This window comes from Leptosomus discolor, chromosome 25, assembly GCF_034619465.1.
Source record: "Leptosomus discolor isolate bLepDis1 chromosome 25, bLepDis1.hap2, whole genome shotgun sequence".
Classification (NCBI taxonomy): Eukaryota; Metazoa; Chordata; class Aves; order Leptosomiformes; family Leptosomidae; genus Leptosomus; species Leptosomus discolor.
In genome coordinates this window covers 4,202,914-4,221,122 of record NC_141415.1, presented here as the reverse complement: position 1 = coordinate 4,221,122, position 18,209 = coordinate 4,202,914, and the positions used below count along the sequence as shown (strand labels likewise).

General features: G+C 47.0%; 1 protein-coding gene across 1 annotated transcript in view; it reads left to right on the top strand.

Moving 5' to 3' along the window:
• Positions 1-1,022: 1,022 nt before the first annotated feature.
• Positions 1,023-18,209, top strand: part of LOC104348377 (acid-sensing ion channel 2) — a 500,557-nt gene continuing 483,370 nt past the window's right edge. Inside the window, exon 1 of the mRNA XM_086477915.1 lies at positions 1,023-1,586. Within this exon, the coding sequence (XP_086334041.1) occupies positions 1,023-1,586 (564 nt within the window). The remainder of the gene's footprint in view (positions 1,587-18,209) is intronic.

Below are 18,209 nucleotides of genomic sequence, written 5' to 3'. Positions count from 1 at the left end.
ACCCTGCTGCGGGGCTCCGGGTCGATGCGTGACTCACGGCTCTCAGCGCTTCGCCCTGTCGAGAGTCCTGAAGTGAAGGGAAGCTCTGAGACAGAGAGAGAAGAGATGCTGCAGCCCCTCTCCTTCTGCTGCCTCTCCTCATCGTATCTTGCCCTGCCTGATTTTCTGCTCTGAGCTGCTGTGTGACAGAGGAGAGGCTTCATGCTACTGCATTCTCCCCTGCTAGGTCTGCGTGCATGTGTGTGCCTGGAGCGAGGCAGCAATTCCCCCCCCCCCCCCCCCCCCTTTTCTTTTTCATGAGCCTTTCCCTTCCCCTCCCCCTTTTCCTCTCATACTTCCCCTGCTGAATTAGCTGCCCACCTTTCGCTGGGAGAAACCCTTGGAAATAACACCGGCAGCACAGGGTGGCTTTTTGGGTTGGTATTTCTTGGAGCCCTCCCCAAAATGGAGGGGTGGGGAGGAGGACAGATGCCTAAATCCAGCAGCTTGCAACCCTGGAGCATGGGAAGCATCACCCGATCGGTCTGAAAGCCCTGCTGCTCGGCAAGACATCAGCTCTGGGAAGCGGCATCCTTGGGCTTTACGCACTAGTTAACAGGCTACGAGCTGCCTCGACTTGTTTTAAGCTCACTCTCTCACTTAATCTCATCTCTGTTCGGCGCGTGTGTGTGTGCATGTGTGTGTGTGTAGGGGGAGGACTTTATTTCCATTGGCTCAGCTTTCGCTGCCCACCCACCTCTCTTCCACATCACCTTGGTGTCTCCCTAAATAAAACCAGCCCTTCTTATCGCACCGAGGAAATCAAGAGCGAGAGTTTGAATGGATTTTATATAAATATTTACCCCTACGAAGCTACTGCTGAGCTTGTGGGATAAACTTGCAGCAGCTGGCCTGAGACTCTTCTCTCTCCCGCCTCTAAAAGGGTTTAATTACTTTTGAGAGGGGAGGGGAGAGATCCGGATCCCGGTTCCAGCTACAGACTGACCCAAAAAGCAGTGCCAGGATTTAACTAACTATCCGTGATGGATCTGAAAGACAGCACCAGTGAGGGCAGCATGGGCAGCCTGCAGCCTTCCAGCATCCAGATTTTTGCCAACACCTCCACGCTCCACGGGATCCGTCATGTCTTCGTCTATGGGCCAGTGACCATCCGGCGCCTGCTCTGGACCTTGGCCTTTGTGGGCTCACTGGGTCTCCTCCTGGTTGAGAGTTCAGACCGGGTGGCTTTCTACTTCTCCTACCAGCACGTGACCAAAGTGGACGAGGTCGTGGCAAACAGCCTGGTCTTCCCTGCTGTCACCATCTGTAACCTCAATGAGTTTCGCTTCTCCCGGCTCACCACCAATGACCTGTACCATGCTGGGGAGCTCCTGGCTCTGCTTGATGTCAATCTGCAGATTCCCAACCCTCACCTGGCTGACCCAGCCGTCTTAGCCATCCTCCAAGAAAAGGCCAACTTTAAGCAGTATAAACCAAAAGTTTTCAACATGCAGGAGTTCCTGGCACGGGTTGGCCACGACCTGAAGGATATGATGCTGTACTGCAAATTCAAAGGCCAAGAATGCAACCATGAGGACTTCAAAACTGTGAGTATGAGCAGACACTCTGCTTTGCTCTTCTCTGGGTGTGCAGACAGTGGTGGTGTCGTAGGACCAGGACAGCATTGGAAGTCACTGGCCAACCCGTGTGGGCACAGTGTGATGAGCAAATGGTGTCCGTTGGGCTCTGGCACAGCAGAGGAGGAGAAGGCAGCCTGTTGAGTTGAAGTTTGTTTGCTGGAGTCCTAACGGGGGGTTACATGGGGCTGGCCCTGCAAGGGGCTTGCAGCGGGTCCAGCCTTCATCATGCACAAGGCCCATGGCTCCCAGGTGGCTGCTTGGTGTCAGACCAGGGCATCAGATGGGTCCTGCTGAGCACCAGAACGGGCTTGGGGGTCTCTTGCTATGTCCAGTGGATGTTAGCCTGCTGAAGAAAGTAGAGAGGGCTGGAAAGAAGCCAGTAAGAAAGGCAGGCGTTCGGGGATGGTCTCAGTGGTATTTATGAGGCAGTTGTATTTCCCCGGGTGTTTGTAGCCTTGCTGAAATCATGGAAGGGGAATTTTTTCTGCTTGTTCCTGGTGGTCATGGCTCATAAATCCTAGTTTGCTGCGCAGTGAGGGGCAGCAGCTGGGTACCTTCCTGGTGCTGTGCTACAGAGAATGTGGGTAAAAAAAAGATGAAGAAATCAGGCTCAGCTCTGATCCCAGTCTGCTCTTAGGCTGGCAGGGAGCACGACAGAGCTGGGCAGCCTGAGGATCCTGCAGGAAGCAGACGCTGCTCAGTTACAGCTTCTGGATGACACCCTGACAGCAGTGCAGGCTGGCCAGGGTAATACAAAAAGTATTGGCTTAAAATAAAAATAGAAAGTAAGTTGCCCAGAAGAAATGATGCCCCCTGTGTGCTGCTGGGGCTGGTGAGGGTGCTGGGCTGGGCAAGGGGCTGCAAAGGGGTCTGCTCCCCCGCCGGCTGGTGGTTTGAGTCGTATCCTGGCAGAGATGTGGGTGTGCAGGCTGGGGACTGGGTTAAGTTGTACTTTGCTGTCAGGCCATGCTGGCCAGTCCCTTTGCACCAACTGAGCCGGCTCGGGGGGTTGGTAATCCTGGAGTCAGCAACGCTACAGCTTTCAGCCGGTTGTTTCTCTGGGAGTGATACTGCTTGTTCTGCTCACTACTATATGTCCTGCAGATAGGCAAGTGCCATAACAGGGTTTGTGATGGTCTGGTTTGTCAGCAGGATCTTTGTCTTGTTTTTAGGAGAAGGGAATATTTTCTGCCTCTGCTGCTTTTGGATCTTCCAGCAAATGAGTCCGACTGACTCATGCTACAAAGTCATTGCCATCACCTAGACTGTGCTCTCTTTAAACGTCTGAGCAAGAACATATAATTTTATGCCTCAGTTATTGCCTGTGCATAACCCTGATCCCTTTCCCATCTCAAACTGGATATCCAGGCAAACTGCTCCTTTACTTCTGCTCCTCGGGCAGATCTGAGCAGAGGTTAGGTCATGCGAGTTGCAGGAAGGTATCAAGAAAGTCACTAGGAGAAGAGCTTGCTAAAGAAAAGCCATGTGTGACAAAGTCTAGAGAATGGGGATAGAAAAGGAGAAACAGATGCAAAAGTACTGGGGACAGAAGAGTTGGGGAGGACAGACGTCCCCTAACCATAGTGAGGGTGTGGAGAGAGGGAGGTATTCTGCCCATGACTTCCCAGTAACGCGATAACCACCAGCCAAAAGCAGAAGCCTCAAAGCCAGCAGCAAACAGCACATTTGAATCATCTGCAGAACTTAAAAAAGCAGGTCCTGTTCTCAGATGAAACAGGAGCTCCTGGTAGCCTCCCTGGCACATGGTGGGATGTCATCTCCTCGGCCATCTAGTTTTTCGAGGTAGCTGCTTCTGAAACAACGATTTTTTATTTTTTTTTTTTCCATGGGGGATACAGTTGTTTCCAGAAAGACTGAACATTCATTCCCTGTCTGCTGAACAAATCCTTGCTCTACTAAAACAGTTTAGGGACAGCTAGAAACAGATGGGTTATTACAGACTGACAGTGTTTGTCCTTGTCAAAGTACTGGAGAGGTTCAGAAACAGGTCAGTGAAATACTTCAGTCCGTTCTGCAAAACAGCTCCTAGATGGTCCAGAAGACAACATCTTCCCAGCATTGCCTGCTATGCCTCTCTAACAGAGGCAAGTGTTTCGCTCTCATTGACTCCAGGTAATCCCTCAGGTTATGGAAATCCAGGGAGCAGCACTCAAAAGGGGCACAACAATCCTGTTTGCCCTTTCAGAGATAAAAGGCAGGAAAAGGTGTCTGACTGAAGGATGAGCAGGTCTTTCCACAGGGAGCATGCTGTAAAGGTCTTTGAACTGCCTCCTGGCTGAATCAGAACCTCATGTCCTGGATGAATTTTGCACTTAATCACCAACGACCTGTTGCAACTGCATATAGGCTCTGTGACAGCCCATCCATTCTGATGCATTACCCCTTGGAAAAAGAGGAGAAGCTTCGTCACTGAGGCCTGATTTCTTTCTTGTCAGGAAACAGAGGATGTAAATCCCAGAGCAGTTTTGTAACATGTCAACATGGCAAAGAACTCCGGCTCTTTTTCTGTACTCCCCAAATTCATGCATCTGAGAGCAGAAGAGGCAGGAGTTTTGCAGTAGGAGGCTGCATCAAAGCAGTTAACTCTGCAATAAGGTACCGCTAACGAAGTTAGTGCGCTGTTGCCAGACATCCCTTTTAATGCACATGGGTGTGAGTGCTGTGTGCAGTGTGTTTCCTGAATAAAGCACGCATTGCTTTTGCCGCATGGGAAAGCAGAAGCTGGAATGGCAGTGCCTTGGCACTTTGAAAATGTGACTTCACCCTCCTTCCTCCTCCACTTCCCTGTTTCAATTCTCTGGCGCTGCTTTATTAACAGGATTTGAGCTGTGCTTGCCTTACACTCTCTGTTTCTTCTCCCAAGATAACGTCTGATGCCTCTCAGACAACGTTTCCCCATTTTATGGTCTGCTCAGAAGAGTGAGTCCCATAAGCTTTTCTGCAGAGATACATCCAAAGGGAACAGCAAGGTCTTAGCAGAACATGTGCTGATTCCTGAGCTGGCATTGCAATGCACTGAGCAGCAGATAAGATAATGCAACCTCTGCTGTAGGCAAAGCAGTGAAGAATAGAAAATTGGCAGAACACGCTTTAGCAAACCCATTCCCTTGGAGTATTTGGAGGAGGGAAGCCTGATAACAGCAGCAGCTGAGGAAATCCCTTCCTTTCTTTCTGCATTTCTCCTCCCAGGAGGTCTCAGTTGAAAATGACCTCACAGATGGCATTTTTCTGGAGGAGCTGTGCTTATGCTGCTCAACATGACATTAAGGTCTTCTCATCCTACTGCTGCTGAGCATGGTAAAGCTGTGGCTTGTCAGCCCTAGACCCTAGACACACCACTCTGATTTTCTGGGTATCTCTGTGGATGTGCTGGAGCAAAGCCTCTTCCCTGGGCCTGTTGGTGTGGCTCATGGTCCTCTGCTGTTCCAGCATGGGATGAACTGAGGATTGGCAGGGGAGCCTTGCAGGAGACTTTTGTGTGTGGCACAGCAAATGCATGGGGCAACAGGGGGGGAAATGACAGTGAAAACACTTGGGACAAACGCAGAATGACTGACGGGATGACCTGGGAGTAGATACTGAGAATATGAGCAGCAGGGGGAACGGGCTATCTCAGTTCCACCTTGCTGAGAAAATTAGCCCCATCAGCCCAGCCCTGCCAGACGTATTCAGACAGTGGCAGTGGGTGTGCATTCCCGTGCTTGAGCGTGTTTTCCAGTCAGGTCATTTGCTAAATGGAATGTGTAGCGTGTGCTTCCTCGCACGTCCAATTCATTTCAGAGGTAACACAAGAACTTCGCCAGATTATTTTCAGTGGCCATGACAATCGAAGAATATAACTCATTTATTTTCAATAGACATTCTTACTGACAGACAGTGTCCACATAATGGAGAGTATCTCATGTGAATGTTTCTATTTTGAGACACAAATTTCTGTCAATCTGTCTTTCTCCATGCATATTTTTTTCTCCCATTCTTTCTAGTGCATCTATGAGGCCAGTATTTAGTAAATAGCTTTTGCTTTTTAGACTAATTGGTCCATTCTCATCTCCTATTATACAACTTCCACTTTCTTAAAGAAAAAAAAAAATCAGGATGGTGGCTGCTTGGTTTGGAAAAACATTACTTCTTTCTATTTAACAATTTTTCTGGAAAATCATTACTTTTTCCAAAGTTTGCTCCAGAATCTGAATGAGATCTGCAACTCTGTGATACCTTTTACACAAATAGATAGTTCTTCCAATAAGTAATCAAACCTTTGTGCAGCCTTCCCAGTCTGCATTATAACATTTGCAGTTTGCGCGTGCTGTTGAGTTTCCGTGCGTGGGCATAGGCAGAGGAGTGAGTGCAGGGTTACCGCACTGCTGCTGTTGGGGGTCTCAGCTGGGTGTCTAAAATGAGGTGGATTGTTCCTGGGTCACGTATCTGGCTGACTTGCAAACCATGTCTTTGAGAAATGCTGACCTTCGTTCTATCCAAAGTTTGCCTGGACTAAGTTTCTCTTAAGAATTTAGCTGTAAAATGAGTGTGGTAGTGCTTCCCCATGGCACTGATGGGGTTTGTGTTTCCTTTATTTCTTAAAAAAATGGTAGGATAATGCTTTAAAATGCATCAGAAAGTTTCATGGGAGGATGCCAGCTGGGATGGGCTTCTGTTCATGAAAAAAGTTTCCTGGGTCTTGAATGCTTACTGGAGTCAAAATCTAATGAAGAGAAAGCTGTAGAACCTCGGGGGTGGGGGGTGGGGGGTGTCTTTTCATGGCAAATACAATTTCAAGTCCTATAATACCAAATGTATTCACACTGGAGGAAACAACTCCCATTGGACAGAAACTTCAGAAGTGAACCTGTATGTCATTTAGTGGGACATGGGTGATCCATGTCTGAGACACTAGTCTGGCTCAAGACCTGAGCACCATGGTGATAAACTCTTCCTCAATTTTCTTTTAAAATGTCTGTGTTCTGTTCTGGCTTGAGCTGTCTCTTCACCAGGTACACTCCCTTCCCTCGCCAGAAATTTGAGATGGGAAATAATCTAAAGATCTGAGATATCTCAGAAATGAGCGCAAACAAAATATCAGAGGCAGCTGGAGATCAGAGGGGTTTGAGTGCAAAGGGAGATCAAGCACAGGGAGGGCCCTGAAGGAGGAAAGACAAAGCACTTCTGTGCACAAGAGCCAGCTGTGGGCTCAGCCTTCCCTTGCCTGTGGCCTCGGCTTCTGCCGTGCACCTGGCCACTTCGTCTGAAGGAGAGCAAGAACCACTCCTGTCTTCTAAGTGATTCCCATTCATCATGGTTATTCATCAGGAGGCCAAGGAGAGCTCCTCTGTCCCCCCATCCGTACCACACCTGCTGGGGGATTTGCCCTCAAAACAGCATCTGAAGCTGAAGCAAAATGCAAATGCTACCCTTGAGATGAGGAAGAAATGCTGAGCAAGAAGGATGTCATTAGAGTTGCAAGGGCAGAGGAGATGTGAGGGCTGCGAGGCTTTATCAGAGTTTTCCTGTAAATTGGATGAGGTTTTCTTTTGCATTGGAAATATATCTGAGTCCAGCTTCTTGCACCTCAGCTCTCCTACTTGTAAAATGGGGGGGGGAGGGGGGGGGGATAGCCTTTCTCCCACAGAGACACTGAGAACTAGAGTGCTAGAAAGCTGTGGAGAGGTAAGGTTGTAAAAAAACAGAGAACAAGGATGATAAATGTCTTTCAGCCACCATGTCCTGGTGTTTCCTTAGCCCATGGCTCTCTGCAACCAAACACATTTCATCTCACAGGGTCTCCCTGACAACTAGTCTTGGACAGAGGTCTCCTGGGTACAGCTTGCTGTCTGCAGTGGATGAAGGGTGAAACCATGGGAAGCATTCAAATGTGCATGTGCTCTTTCTACATGAACCAGACTTAAATCTAGTCATGCCCAAAACCGTAAGTGAAGGCCAAGAAAGACAACGTCTGTATAAAAACCCAGCAGTTTCCATCTGGAGAGGTAAATTGGAATAGACTAGCTTGTCCTGACCTTCTTCCATACACCTCATGCAAGTGCCCCTTGGAGACTTCTTGACAAACCATAAATAACCTCCCAGATGTTCCCTCTTGCAGAAACTTTGTGCCTATCTGACCAACTGCAGAGATGCCCTGTGAGAGAGCATGAGGTGACCGCTGTAAACCACTCTGTGGGTTTAATCTAAACACTCCTTGCAAGGTCCTGACTACTATGGTTCAATGTCCATGATCCTCATGGAAGGAAACAGGGCAAGAATCAAAACCAGCAGTCATAAAGTGAAACAGAAGATCTCGCTTGATTAAAGGAGAAAACAGGTCTGAACTCAGTGATGGCCCAGGTGGCCTCCTGAGGTCCCTTCCAACCTCAAGTATTTTATGACTCTATATTAAAAAGCAGATGCATGACTGCTGGGTCTTATCCACTTTTGCTGTTTTCGGGGAGTCTCATTTTTTCATGGAATCACAGACTGGTTTGGGTTGGAAGGGACCTTAAAGATCACCCAGTTCCAGCCCCTTGCCATGGGCAGGGACACCTTCCACTAGACCAGGTTGCTCCCAGCCCCAGCCAGCCTGGCCTTGAGTGCTGCCAGGGAGGGGGCAGCCACAGCTTCTCTGGGCAGCCTGTGCCAGTGTCTCACCGCCCTCATAGTGAAGAATTTCTTCCTTACATCTAATCTACATCTACGATCTTTCATTACCCATTGTCCTATCACTACAAGTCCCTCTCCAGCTTTCTTGTAGGTCCCATTTAAGCACTGGAAGGCTGCTATAAGGTCTCCTCAGAGCCTTCTCTTCTCTGGGCTGAAGAAGCCCAACTCTCTCAGCCTGTCCTCACAGGGGAGGTGCTCCAGCCCCCTGATCATCTTCGTGGCCCTCTTCTGGACCCGCTCCAATAGGTCCATGTCCTTCTTATGCTTGTGGCCTCAGAGCTGGATGCAGTACTCCTGGTGGGGTCTCATGAGAGTGGAGTAGAGTGGGAGAATCACCTCCTCCCTTGACCTGCTGGCTACGCTTCTTTTGATGCAGCCCAGGATGCAATTGGCTTTCTGGGCTGCAAACACACATTGCTGGATCATGTTGAGCTTCTCATTGCCAAGACCCCCGCAAGTTCTTTTCTGCAGGGTTGCTCTCAATCCACTCATTGCCCAGCCTGTATTTGTGCTTGGGGTTGCCCCTTCCCATGTGCAGGATCTTGCCCTTTGCCTTGCTGAACTTCATGAGATTTGCATGGGCCCACCTCTGAAGCCCATCCAGGTCCCTCTGGATGGCCTCCCTTCCCTCCAGCGTGTTGACTACACCACACAGCTTGGTTTACGTTGGCAAAATTGCTGAGGGTGCACTCAATTCCACTGTCCGTGCCGCTGACAATACAGCACCGGTCCCAATACCAACCCCTGAGGAATGTCACTTGTCACTAGTCTCCACTCATGATCTATTCACTGTCAGGCTTCAATGCAAGTGTGAAAAATGATAGCCAGTTTTGGAAGATGGTTACCTTCCCCTCTGTGAGCCTTGTGTACAAGTTCGAGTTCGCATTAATGACCTAAGGAAAAAAAACTGATCTGAACTGCATAGCTGTTGACGATTCTATCTGCATTGAGCATCCGAGGCTTCACAGCTCTGATTCCATAATGAGCCCGTCACAGTTTCTCTGAGCAAGCCCCTGTCCTTCTCCATGTCCTGAAACCATCCCCATTCACTTTAGAAGGAGACAGTGGAGATTCCCTGAAAAAAAAGCTCAAATCCATCATTCAGCAGCTCTTGACTGAGAAAATGTGCCTCACAGCTCCTGAAGAGCGCAGCCGGCTGCACAGCAGCAGGGACAGCGAGGTCATCTGAGGCATCTCCACCTCTTCTGGCAGAGCCTGGTGTCTGCGAGTCCCTCCTACGCCTTCACAAAAGCATTTGTTAAAGGAAGGTATACCTGGCGTGCCAGCCAGCCAGCTTGGCCAGTGCAGCAGAATTACACATTAATTGGCTGTCAGGGGGATGCACGGTCAGGCTGTGGGCAAGAAAAGGCAATATACTGCTCAGATCCCGGGATAAGGTAGGCCCAAGCAGGGTGCCAGATGGATGTGCTGCTGCCACAGCTACACCAACGGCGTATAGTATTCTAAATACACAGAAAGTATTTTGCCCACTGGGCTGGTATGACCCTTCATGCAGCTTTCCGTAGGAAGAGGTCTTTGGAAAAACAGATCCATGAAAAACTTTCTTTCCTACAAGATAAGCACAGCTATGAGAGCACTGGATGTGGGGGGAGAACACAGGTCTCCCAGAGGGAAGGAAGCATGAACTGTGACTATATTTGCAGGCTGTAAAAGTCAGCCGCTATTTTGCCACTTGTGTCTTCTGAAAGGATAAGAAAAAAACCCTTAAATGTATTCACTTCATTGAGGGATCAGCATAACCTGGAAGGTCTTCTAGAAGCTTGTTGGGATTTCCAGACCTGTGAATAGCTGTGAGGAAACCTCTTAGGGATCACAAGCTCAACAAGATAAGATGGAAAATAAGCTAGACAAGGGGGATATGTCTGACTCCATCTGCCACGGATTAATCTATGAGACCAGCACCAGAAAAACAAAAATTGCCCCTTGGAGGTAAAAAAGACTGTGAGTCATTTAAACAGATTGACACCAGTATGCTCAGGGCCCATCAAGAAACAATTTCCATCCAGCCATGAATATTTACAACTGAAGCACATTCCATTATTTGAAGAAAAGCTGAATTGTTTTGATCATTTGTTGTTGTTGTTGCAGAAAGGATTTAGCCTGTGTGTTAAGTCAGGGAGCGTGAAGTGAAGTGAACGGTAATGGAAAATGCACATATATTTGCTCAGGGTGAGATAGATGAAAGGAGGTTTAATCTGCACTTGGTTAGATTTCCAGAGAGGAGCCCATTGCAGGGGAACCTGGGCCATCAGGGCTTTATCGTGTGCGCTAGAAGCTTCTCAGTTGTCCGCTCCTGTAAGATGAGCCAGTTCTGCACTGTGATTTCCTCAGAGACTGGAATATGAAAAGGAAGTCAGAAGGGAAAAAGACTGAGCCAAATTTACAGATTAAACTGCTCATCAAGTGCTTCTTCAGATCAGATTTACTTTGCATGAGAAGGTGATTCCAGGCTCTGCCCAAGTGGTTGGAGCTTCACTCCAAGCTTCCCTTTCAGTCAGTCTAAAGGTTGTTTAGATCTCGTTTCCAGTCTGAGTTTGTTGGGAAATGGAGCTTGTCCTGAGGGAAACCAACAGTTTTGATCCTGCCCTCCTTCCATACCTGAAAAGAAACCCAGACAAACAGGTTGAGGGCCAAAAATTAGTTCATTGTTAGTTTCATGGACTTCATGATCTTAAAGGTCTTTTATAACCTAAATTGTTCTATAATTCTATGATTTCATGATTCTATGATTCCATGACAAATGAATGTAATATGAAGACGGGCATGAAATGAAAAGAACTGAAAATATGTTTGCCTTTTTAAAGGTTTTGACATTCTTGGAGGAAGAAAGTCAAAACAACCATTTTAGACATTTTCTTATTTCATGTTTCATCCATGTTCTTTCCAAGATCTCTGAAATCCCACGCTCATGCAGTGGAGGACGGTCATGCAAGGACTTCACTTTATGGGGCTGAATCCCATAACAGTGTTTCAAACTGTTTGTTCACCTGAACATTTGAGGGAAATTAATCTTAGGCCATCAGAAGAGAATAAATAAACCCAAGCAAATGCTCTCTGGTGCCTTAACTGTGTGGACTGTGAGCAGGATAATTTAAGGGCTCAAATCTCTGCCCCCATGACAAGTGTCTTACTTCTCCCAGTTCAAGTAGAAAATGGTGAGTTGAAGCCCTGATACAGCAGAGAGGAGAGTATAATCATTATGTGGGATCACTCAATGGCAACATCACCACAGTATGGCAGGACAATAAGGGACTAAATTAATTGCAGAAGAGAGTTAATGACCCATGGGAGGAACTAATGCAAGCTTAACCCTTAATTATCTAAACTTTCAGCACCACACTCCACTGCTCACTGGCACTAAAATGGATGGTATGTATAAAGACACCCATTAGAGTCTCTGTATTTCTTCCACTGCCACCTGCTACGCTTTGAAAGAGCAGCATGTGTGATCCATCTTTGCCTACTATGCATGAAACAGCAGAGTCAGTAGTGCTGTTAACCCGTCAGCAGTTTTCCAGTGATGGAGAAACCTGTGAGAGCTGAACAAGGGTATCAGAGAAAGTTCGGTGTGACCTTAGATGGGTGGTGGCGTCATGCTTTGGGAGATGAGACAGAATTTAAGCCATCTGGAAAGTGGTGATTTATTTGAGGGGGCCCCTTGGATTAGAACAGAATTTTTGCCAACAGATTTCTTGTTTCTTCTCTGAAAATACGAACCAGAAATGTTACTATGAATTCTGCTAGGAACTGCAGTCTCTGTTCATCATACTGCTATTTTTCTCTGGACACACTGGTTGGATTATATCTCCCAGAATATAACATGTTGTCTCCTCTTTTACTAGGGAGGTGTTGGCTGATTACAGCAGACACACGATCCTGATGTATTAGTTTTTTTCCTTGAAGTATTTAATGTTTCGGGATTCTTCCTTTTTTAATGAAAAGAAATAAAGTGTTTTCCCAGAAGGTTTTGTGAAATCTGCTGCTGTGGTAGCTTCTCAAACAACATTCTCATCTAAACCAATCTTTATGTAAAAAGTTGAAACGTTTGCATGAGTAGCATGACATGAGAGGGTGTGGATATCATGCCCTCATTAAGAAGGAGTTTCTGTGCCAGAAACTTACTGATTGAACAGCATTTTGTGTACTCCACCCTGGCTATGAATCCCACAGCCACCATCACTTCTACAGATGCTCCAGGAACAGTCTAAGTGGCCATTAACTAATGTTAAATTATGATGGAGCATCTCCTGAAATACATGTGACATCCACACGAACAACAAATGAATTTGTTTCTGTCAAGGCAATGACAACGGATTGCAGTCGAATTAACATAAGTGCCACTTGCTGCTCTACATCAGCTGCAACAAGTTCCTTGCAGGGTGCGTGTAATTACAGGGACACAAATGACAGCGGAGGGATGCCGTGAGTGAGAAGATGCAATGGTATAGATGGTTGTTAAGGATGAGCTGTGGGAGAAAGCAAGTCCTGGGCTGACAAACCAATCCTACTTCTGTTGAACCCCAGTGGAGTTTGTCTCCTAAAGACATTAATGAGAGTGAGATCATGCTGTTAGCCCCCACAATTGCATCCATCCCTGGAAAAAAACCATTCTTTTCTCATTATCACTTGGTAGTACAAGAAGACGCTTAGAGGTGAGTCCTGTGATGATGTCGCTGCAGATCTGCATCTATCCAGGTAAAAACAGATTGAGAGGGAAAGGATTTTTCTATGGTGTTCATGCACAATACTAGAAAAATGTGCAAGGGTCTCCTATAGTGCATACAGGACTCTAAAGTTTCTAAAAACTGTTTCCCTGTTGTGTTCAGAAACTTGTGTTACATCTCTGCTTCTGTCAGACCGTCATGTCAGGTTGAGCTGTGGCTCCCAGCAACTCGTTCTCAATCTGTGTTGTGTGTCTGGAGGTGCTGTGCAGGGTGTAAAGCGGCAGGTTAAACGAGGTGGGAGAAAGGAATAGGGGAGGGCAACAGAAGAAGGGGGAAGGTGAGACAGAAATGGGAGAAAACTGTGTTTATAGCATGAGGAAGCAGAGCCTTGAGGTTGGCTCAAAGAAAAACTAATTCTGATCAGAAGCAAGCATGGGTTTTGGAAACACAGATTGATGAGCCTGGAATTGGTCTGAACATTTCTATTCAAAACTTTCCATCAGAAAACATTTACTGAATGCAAAAAATTGCTTTCCTAAAGTTACCCTGACTGGGATGAGATTTCCCATAAGAAAAATGAAAGCTTTTTGTTTTAAAGTATTACTATTTTCCATGAAATTTATTAAAAATAAATCTCAGGGCAAAATAAAATCTCGAAACCCTGGAATGATTCATTAAATGGATGTTCTGATTTTCAGCTAGTTCTGAATTAAGTGATGGAATAAGTCACCTGGAGCTGGGGAACTTTCCACCATCTGCGGTCTCTACATCTAGCAGTTGTAGACCAGGTGCACTCGAGGCTCTATTTTACATGAGTTTTGAGATAAAACTTGGTATCATCTGGTGTTAGTAAGGGTGAACCCTGAGTTATACACTCATATCTGGCTTTCCCTGAATAGGGGGGTTTCATACACTGCTTTCAAATGAGTCCTCTCTTTCAAGGGGCAGGTTTCAGAGAAAGATGCTTTCTGATGGACCATCCTCTGAGCTTTCTGGAGGTGGTTCAATTTTAGCCTTATTTCCTGATAATAGAAGGCTTCAGCAATTTTGCCTCCAGTTGAAAGAGCAGGAGAAGTCTCCAAAACATTTGATTTCTACAAGTTTTATGAAAACTGGCAGCTGGGAGAGACCCAAACTCAAGTCCGCTGAGGACAAGCAGGGCCAACGATGGTATTATACATTTTGTCTGACAGCGACCAGCTGTCCAACAAACATATGTGCCCCACTTTCTCCAAAAGCAGCCTGGTAATAACAAGACAGCTTACACTTTTCTGACAGTACAGACAGCACAACGAAGAAACAAATCAGTATGCGTGGGGCTGTGCTACCCACGGGACATGGAGAAACAACCCAGAGGTGGATCTATGTGCGTGTGGAGGTAGGTACATGGATGTGGATATTAGATGCTCCTGGTTTATTCTGCTTTTGCCTGGTGTGAATCCTAAGGCACCTGGGACAGAGCAGGAAGAGTTTGAAGACAAAATATCCTCATCCTTAGGAAAACAAGCTTCATCTGTTTCAAGAACAACTTGTTTTAGAGTGGGCTTGGTTTTTCACAGGTTGTGTAAAGCATTCATTTCTCCCCTTGCATTTGCTGAAGAAGTTCTCTTCTGCTGAATGTGTGTGTAATTGAACATGCACAAGCACGTGTCTACCTATATACACATGAATCGACCTGCTGGGCTGTCACTGCAGTTCCTGCCAGGAGCACGGGTGCTGCATCCTGATTTTTTAATGACCACGTTGTCCAGAAAGTCAGAGATGCACCTGCTGGTTTGTTATGGAGGCAGGGCTTTGGAATACAGTGCTGTATATATCACACGGGCTACACAGAGAGGATTTGGGGGAGTGGGGGGCAGAGCCTCATGGTGCCAGGCGGTTTATGCCCACAGCCCATCTCTCAGAAAGAAAGTGGGAATGTAGAAGAGAGAGTGGAGACACTTTTATTTTTAAGCTAGAGCCCAGACAGATAGTAGGAATCTGATTCTTCCCTCCTGAGCTTGGGAAAGGGTGGGAAAAGTACAAGTTTAAACCATTTTAACACCTTCTCTGGCTGGGCTTTGCTATCCTGAATAGTCCCCAACCATCCTGGTGTGACTTCTTTTGCACGTGTGGCTCATGGCTCTCCAAAAGAGGTGGGAAAAGGCAAAGAGCTCCTGTATGGAGCCCTCCAGCCTTGCTCCTGCTGTGCCCTCTGCTCCACCCCTCAAACAGGAGGTTGTGAGCAGAAATACCGTTTCTCTTCAACACCCAGGTTACCCATTTGGCCCCATTCCATCCCTCGTGGCTAGCTCTCGGACTCCAACCTGAAGTGAGCCAGCAGCTAATTTCCTTGGCTAGAGTACAGAGGTGCTGATATCTTGCCCCACGGCATGCCCAGGAGGGATGGCACGGGTGGGAGCTGCCCTGCATGCCTCCTCCCAGGACCAGATCACTCTCTGTGATACTCATCGCCAAAGACAGTGTATGTGGGGCCACACCAAGGAGGACTAAGAGAAGACCCCAAAACCCACATAGCGGTGATGATGCTTTACCTAACCAGGATCCACTCCTGGCTTCACTCCGTGGGCAACAGCTTTCCCCCTTCAACAAACTAGCTCTGAGCCTGCCTGATTCCCAGCAGCAGGAGCAGGCCGCGGGGCTGCTGTGGACCTGCACTGCAGGATTCGGGATGCAGGAGCCAACTGCAACTTTGCATCTCGCTCCATGGGGCACGGGTAGGAACCGCCGCCGGCCCAGCTCTGAGCCTCCGTCATACCGCGTCGGTGCAGCATTCGCATGCCTCTGTTCGGATCAACGAAAGAATTGTCAGCTCCTCAGGGCAAGGACTGTCTTCCTGGTTTATGTTTATTTATGTTTATTATTAAATATTTATTTTTAAAATTGATGAAAAATTAAATAAGGGAGGGGATTTGTTTTAGCCTGCCTCAGAGAACGGCGTGGGTTGCAATTTTGTGCAGAGACAAGAATGTCCATCATTCCCATTTGGACGGAATTAATTAAGATTTTTCTACAAATGTCTTCACTCAAAAAACATTTCAATAGCCTTGCTTACTATATTTGCAAGTCAGGTACACAGTGTACCTGAGCATCCACAGCTATTCCCAGCTCTGCAAACCCCAGATAGCTTCTGCAAGCGCCTACAGGCTAAACAGCATCCCTAAGAAAAACGGCTGCCTCCCTTCCTCTTTGGAATGCTGTTAAATGTGGAAGGGTATTTTTAAGCCTAAGATTACTCCTCCATTTCTTGTGCCGTTGGCTGTTTGTTGGTACAATTAATTGCAGCTTATTTTCCTCCCATGTTTCAAAACAATTTGTAACGTTACCCCTTGCAGGGGGTTAAAGTAAAGCGCAGCTACCACAGGTAAATTCATGTGGCAAACTATTTCTAGCAATCAGGCAAGGACAGTTTAGTCACCAGGGACAGGGAAATGTGTTGTGCATTTATTTTGTTGCAGATCAGGTAGGTACGTACACAGTCCCCATTTACAAAGTAATCTCGGAAGCTGGGGAAGACGTGTAAATGAATTGTTAACACTGTTGTTGTCAGCTCTTTTACCTTGTGTGTTCTGGTCCTTCCATACTTTTTTCTATTAGGAGGAGAAATAAATGTGTGTCAGGTGTGTTCTTGTAATTGCACTTGTCTTTCAAAAAGGACATGCACACTGTCATTAAACACAACAAAACCAGAAAACAGCATGCAGCTTCTTTGCTCAGAACACCTTCAGTCCGCCCTTCCTCTAAGCCGCATGCCCAAGCAGGTCCATCTCCCTGCAGTGTTTCATGGTCCCACTTTGAACAGTTACTCTTTGCTTTCTGTCCAGTCACACCCAGGCTTGAGATTTTCCAGCTATCAGGCGTGCGACCAGAGGGTCCCCTTCAGGCCACATCAATGCCGTGTTTTTCAGTCAAGACATCGGCTCCTGTCTCACTGGATTGTTAAGGATGGTGATGATTCAGTGATGCAGATGATGATTTTTTTATCACTTCTTACAGCAGTGATGCACCAAACCCCAGTTTTATGCGTATGATGCTTGCTACTCACCGAGAAATCCATGTTCCCGAGATATCCACCCGGGCAGCCCCACAGGGGAGGTTTTCGCATCTTGCTCCTGAGTCGAGAGACAGTTTCCAGTAACTACATGCTGTGTTCTTCTACCTACGAAGTGCAAGGTGGGAGGGGAAGGAAAGGCCAGGGGAAGGGGACCCTGCTGTTTGGAGTATTGCCTGGGCTGGTGGGGACTGGGGAGGCTGCTGTCTCTCCTGTAGGTAGGCAAAGGGCTGCAGCAGAGGATAGTCCCCAGGGACAACGCTAGAATGTTCAGCTCATTTCTTGCAGGTCTTGTCAGATGTGCCTTTGGTCCTTTGGAAGTGAAGAGCACACTGGTGGCTGTGAGCTCGGCAGATTTTCTACTGGTAGAAGCAATGTGCAGGTCTTTGGCTGAGTCCAAGGATGAAGAGGAAATGTGTGATCCTTTGCTTCACACGGTAAAAGTAAGACACTTGTAGGATAAACGCCAAGCTTTTGCTCGAGTTACCGCATTTTCCAGGGATGCAGGAACGGATCCCCAAGTGCAGCATGACATGAATGCACCTTTGGGAACCTGGGCTCTGCTCTTCCATGCTGGTTCATTTTAGGGTCTCTGCAAACTCTATCACATTGTGCAGCACAGATGGCCACGGAAAAGCACAAGCAGAAGCATGTCTAATGATGTCAGCTGATATTTTCCCTACCCTGAGGTCAACTGTCTTCATTGCTGCCTCTGTGATCTTGACTCCAAGAAAGGATTTGATTTCAAGGGAGTGAGGGACTTTGTATGAACCTCCATTGCTGGAAATAATGCTTAGCTCTATTCTTTTCCCGTATTGTTCATCTCGGTCTGTCATAAAAAAATACTTCCATGCTGAATTTCATGGCTTGCTTCCCTCCTTTAGTGGTAACACAGAATTATCTTTCTGTTTCTTTAAAATTCTGAGGTTTAGCAAGTAGATAAATTACACTTCTTAAAAACCCAGCCCCGACTGTGAAGCAAATATCCTTTTCATGTCAGGGAACCACTCCTTTGACTTGTTATTTTGAGTTCCATCATGGTTGCTGCTATGCAATGGCAACTTTGTGGAAAAGGAGGTTAAGTGCTAAGGTTAAAACAGGTTCAAGCATAATCCAGAGTGCCCTTGGCAAAGACAGAAATGTTTTAGTGGGTCTCATTCATCATTGCCTGACTGCTTAAAG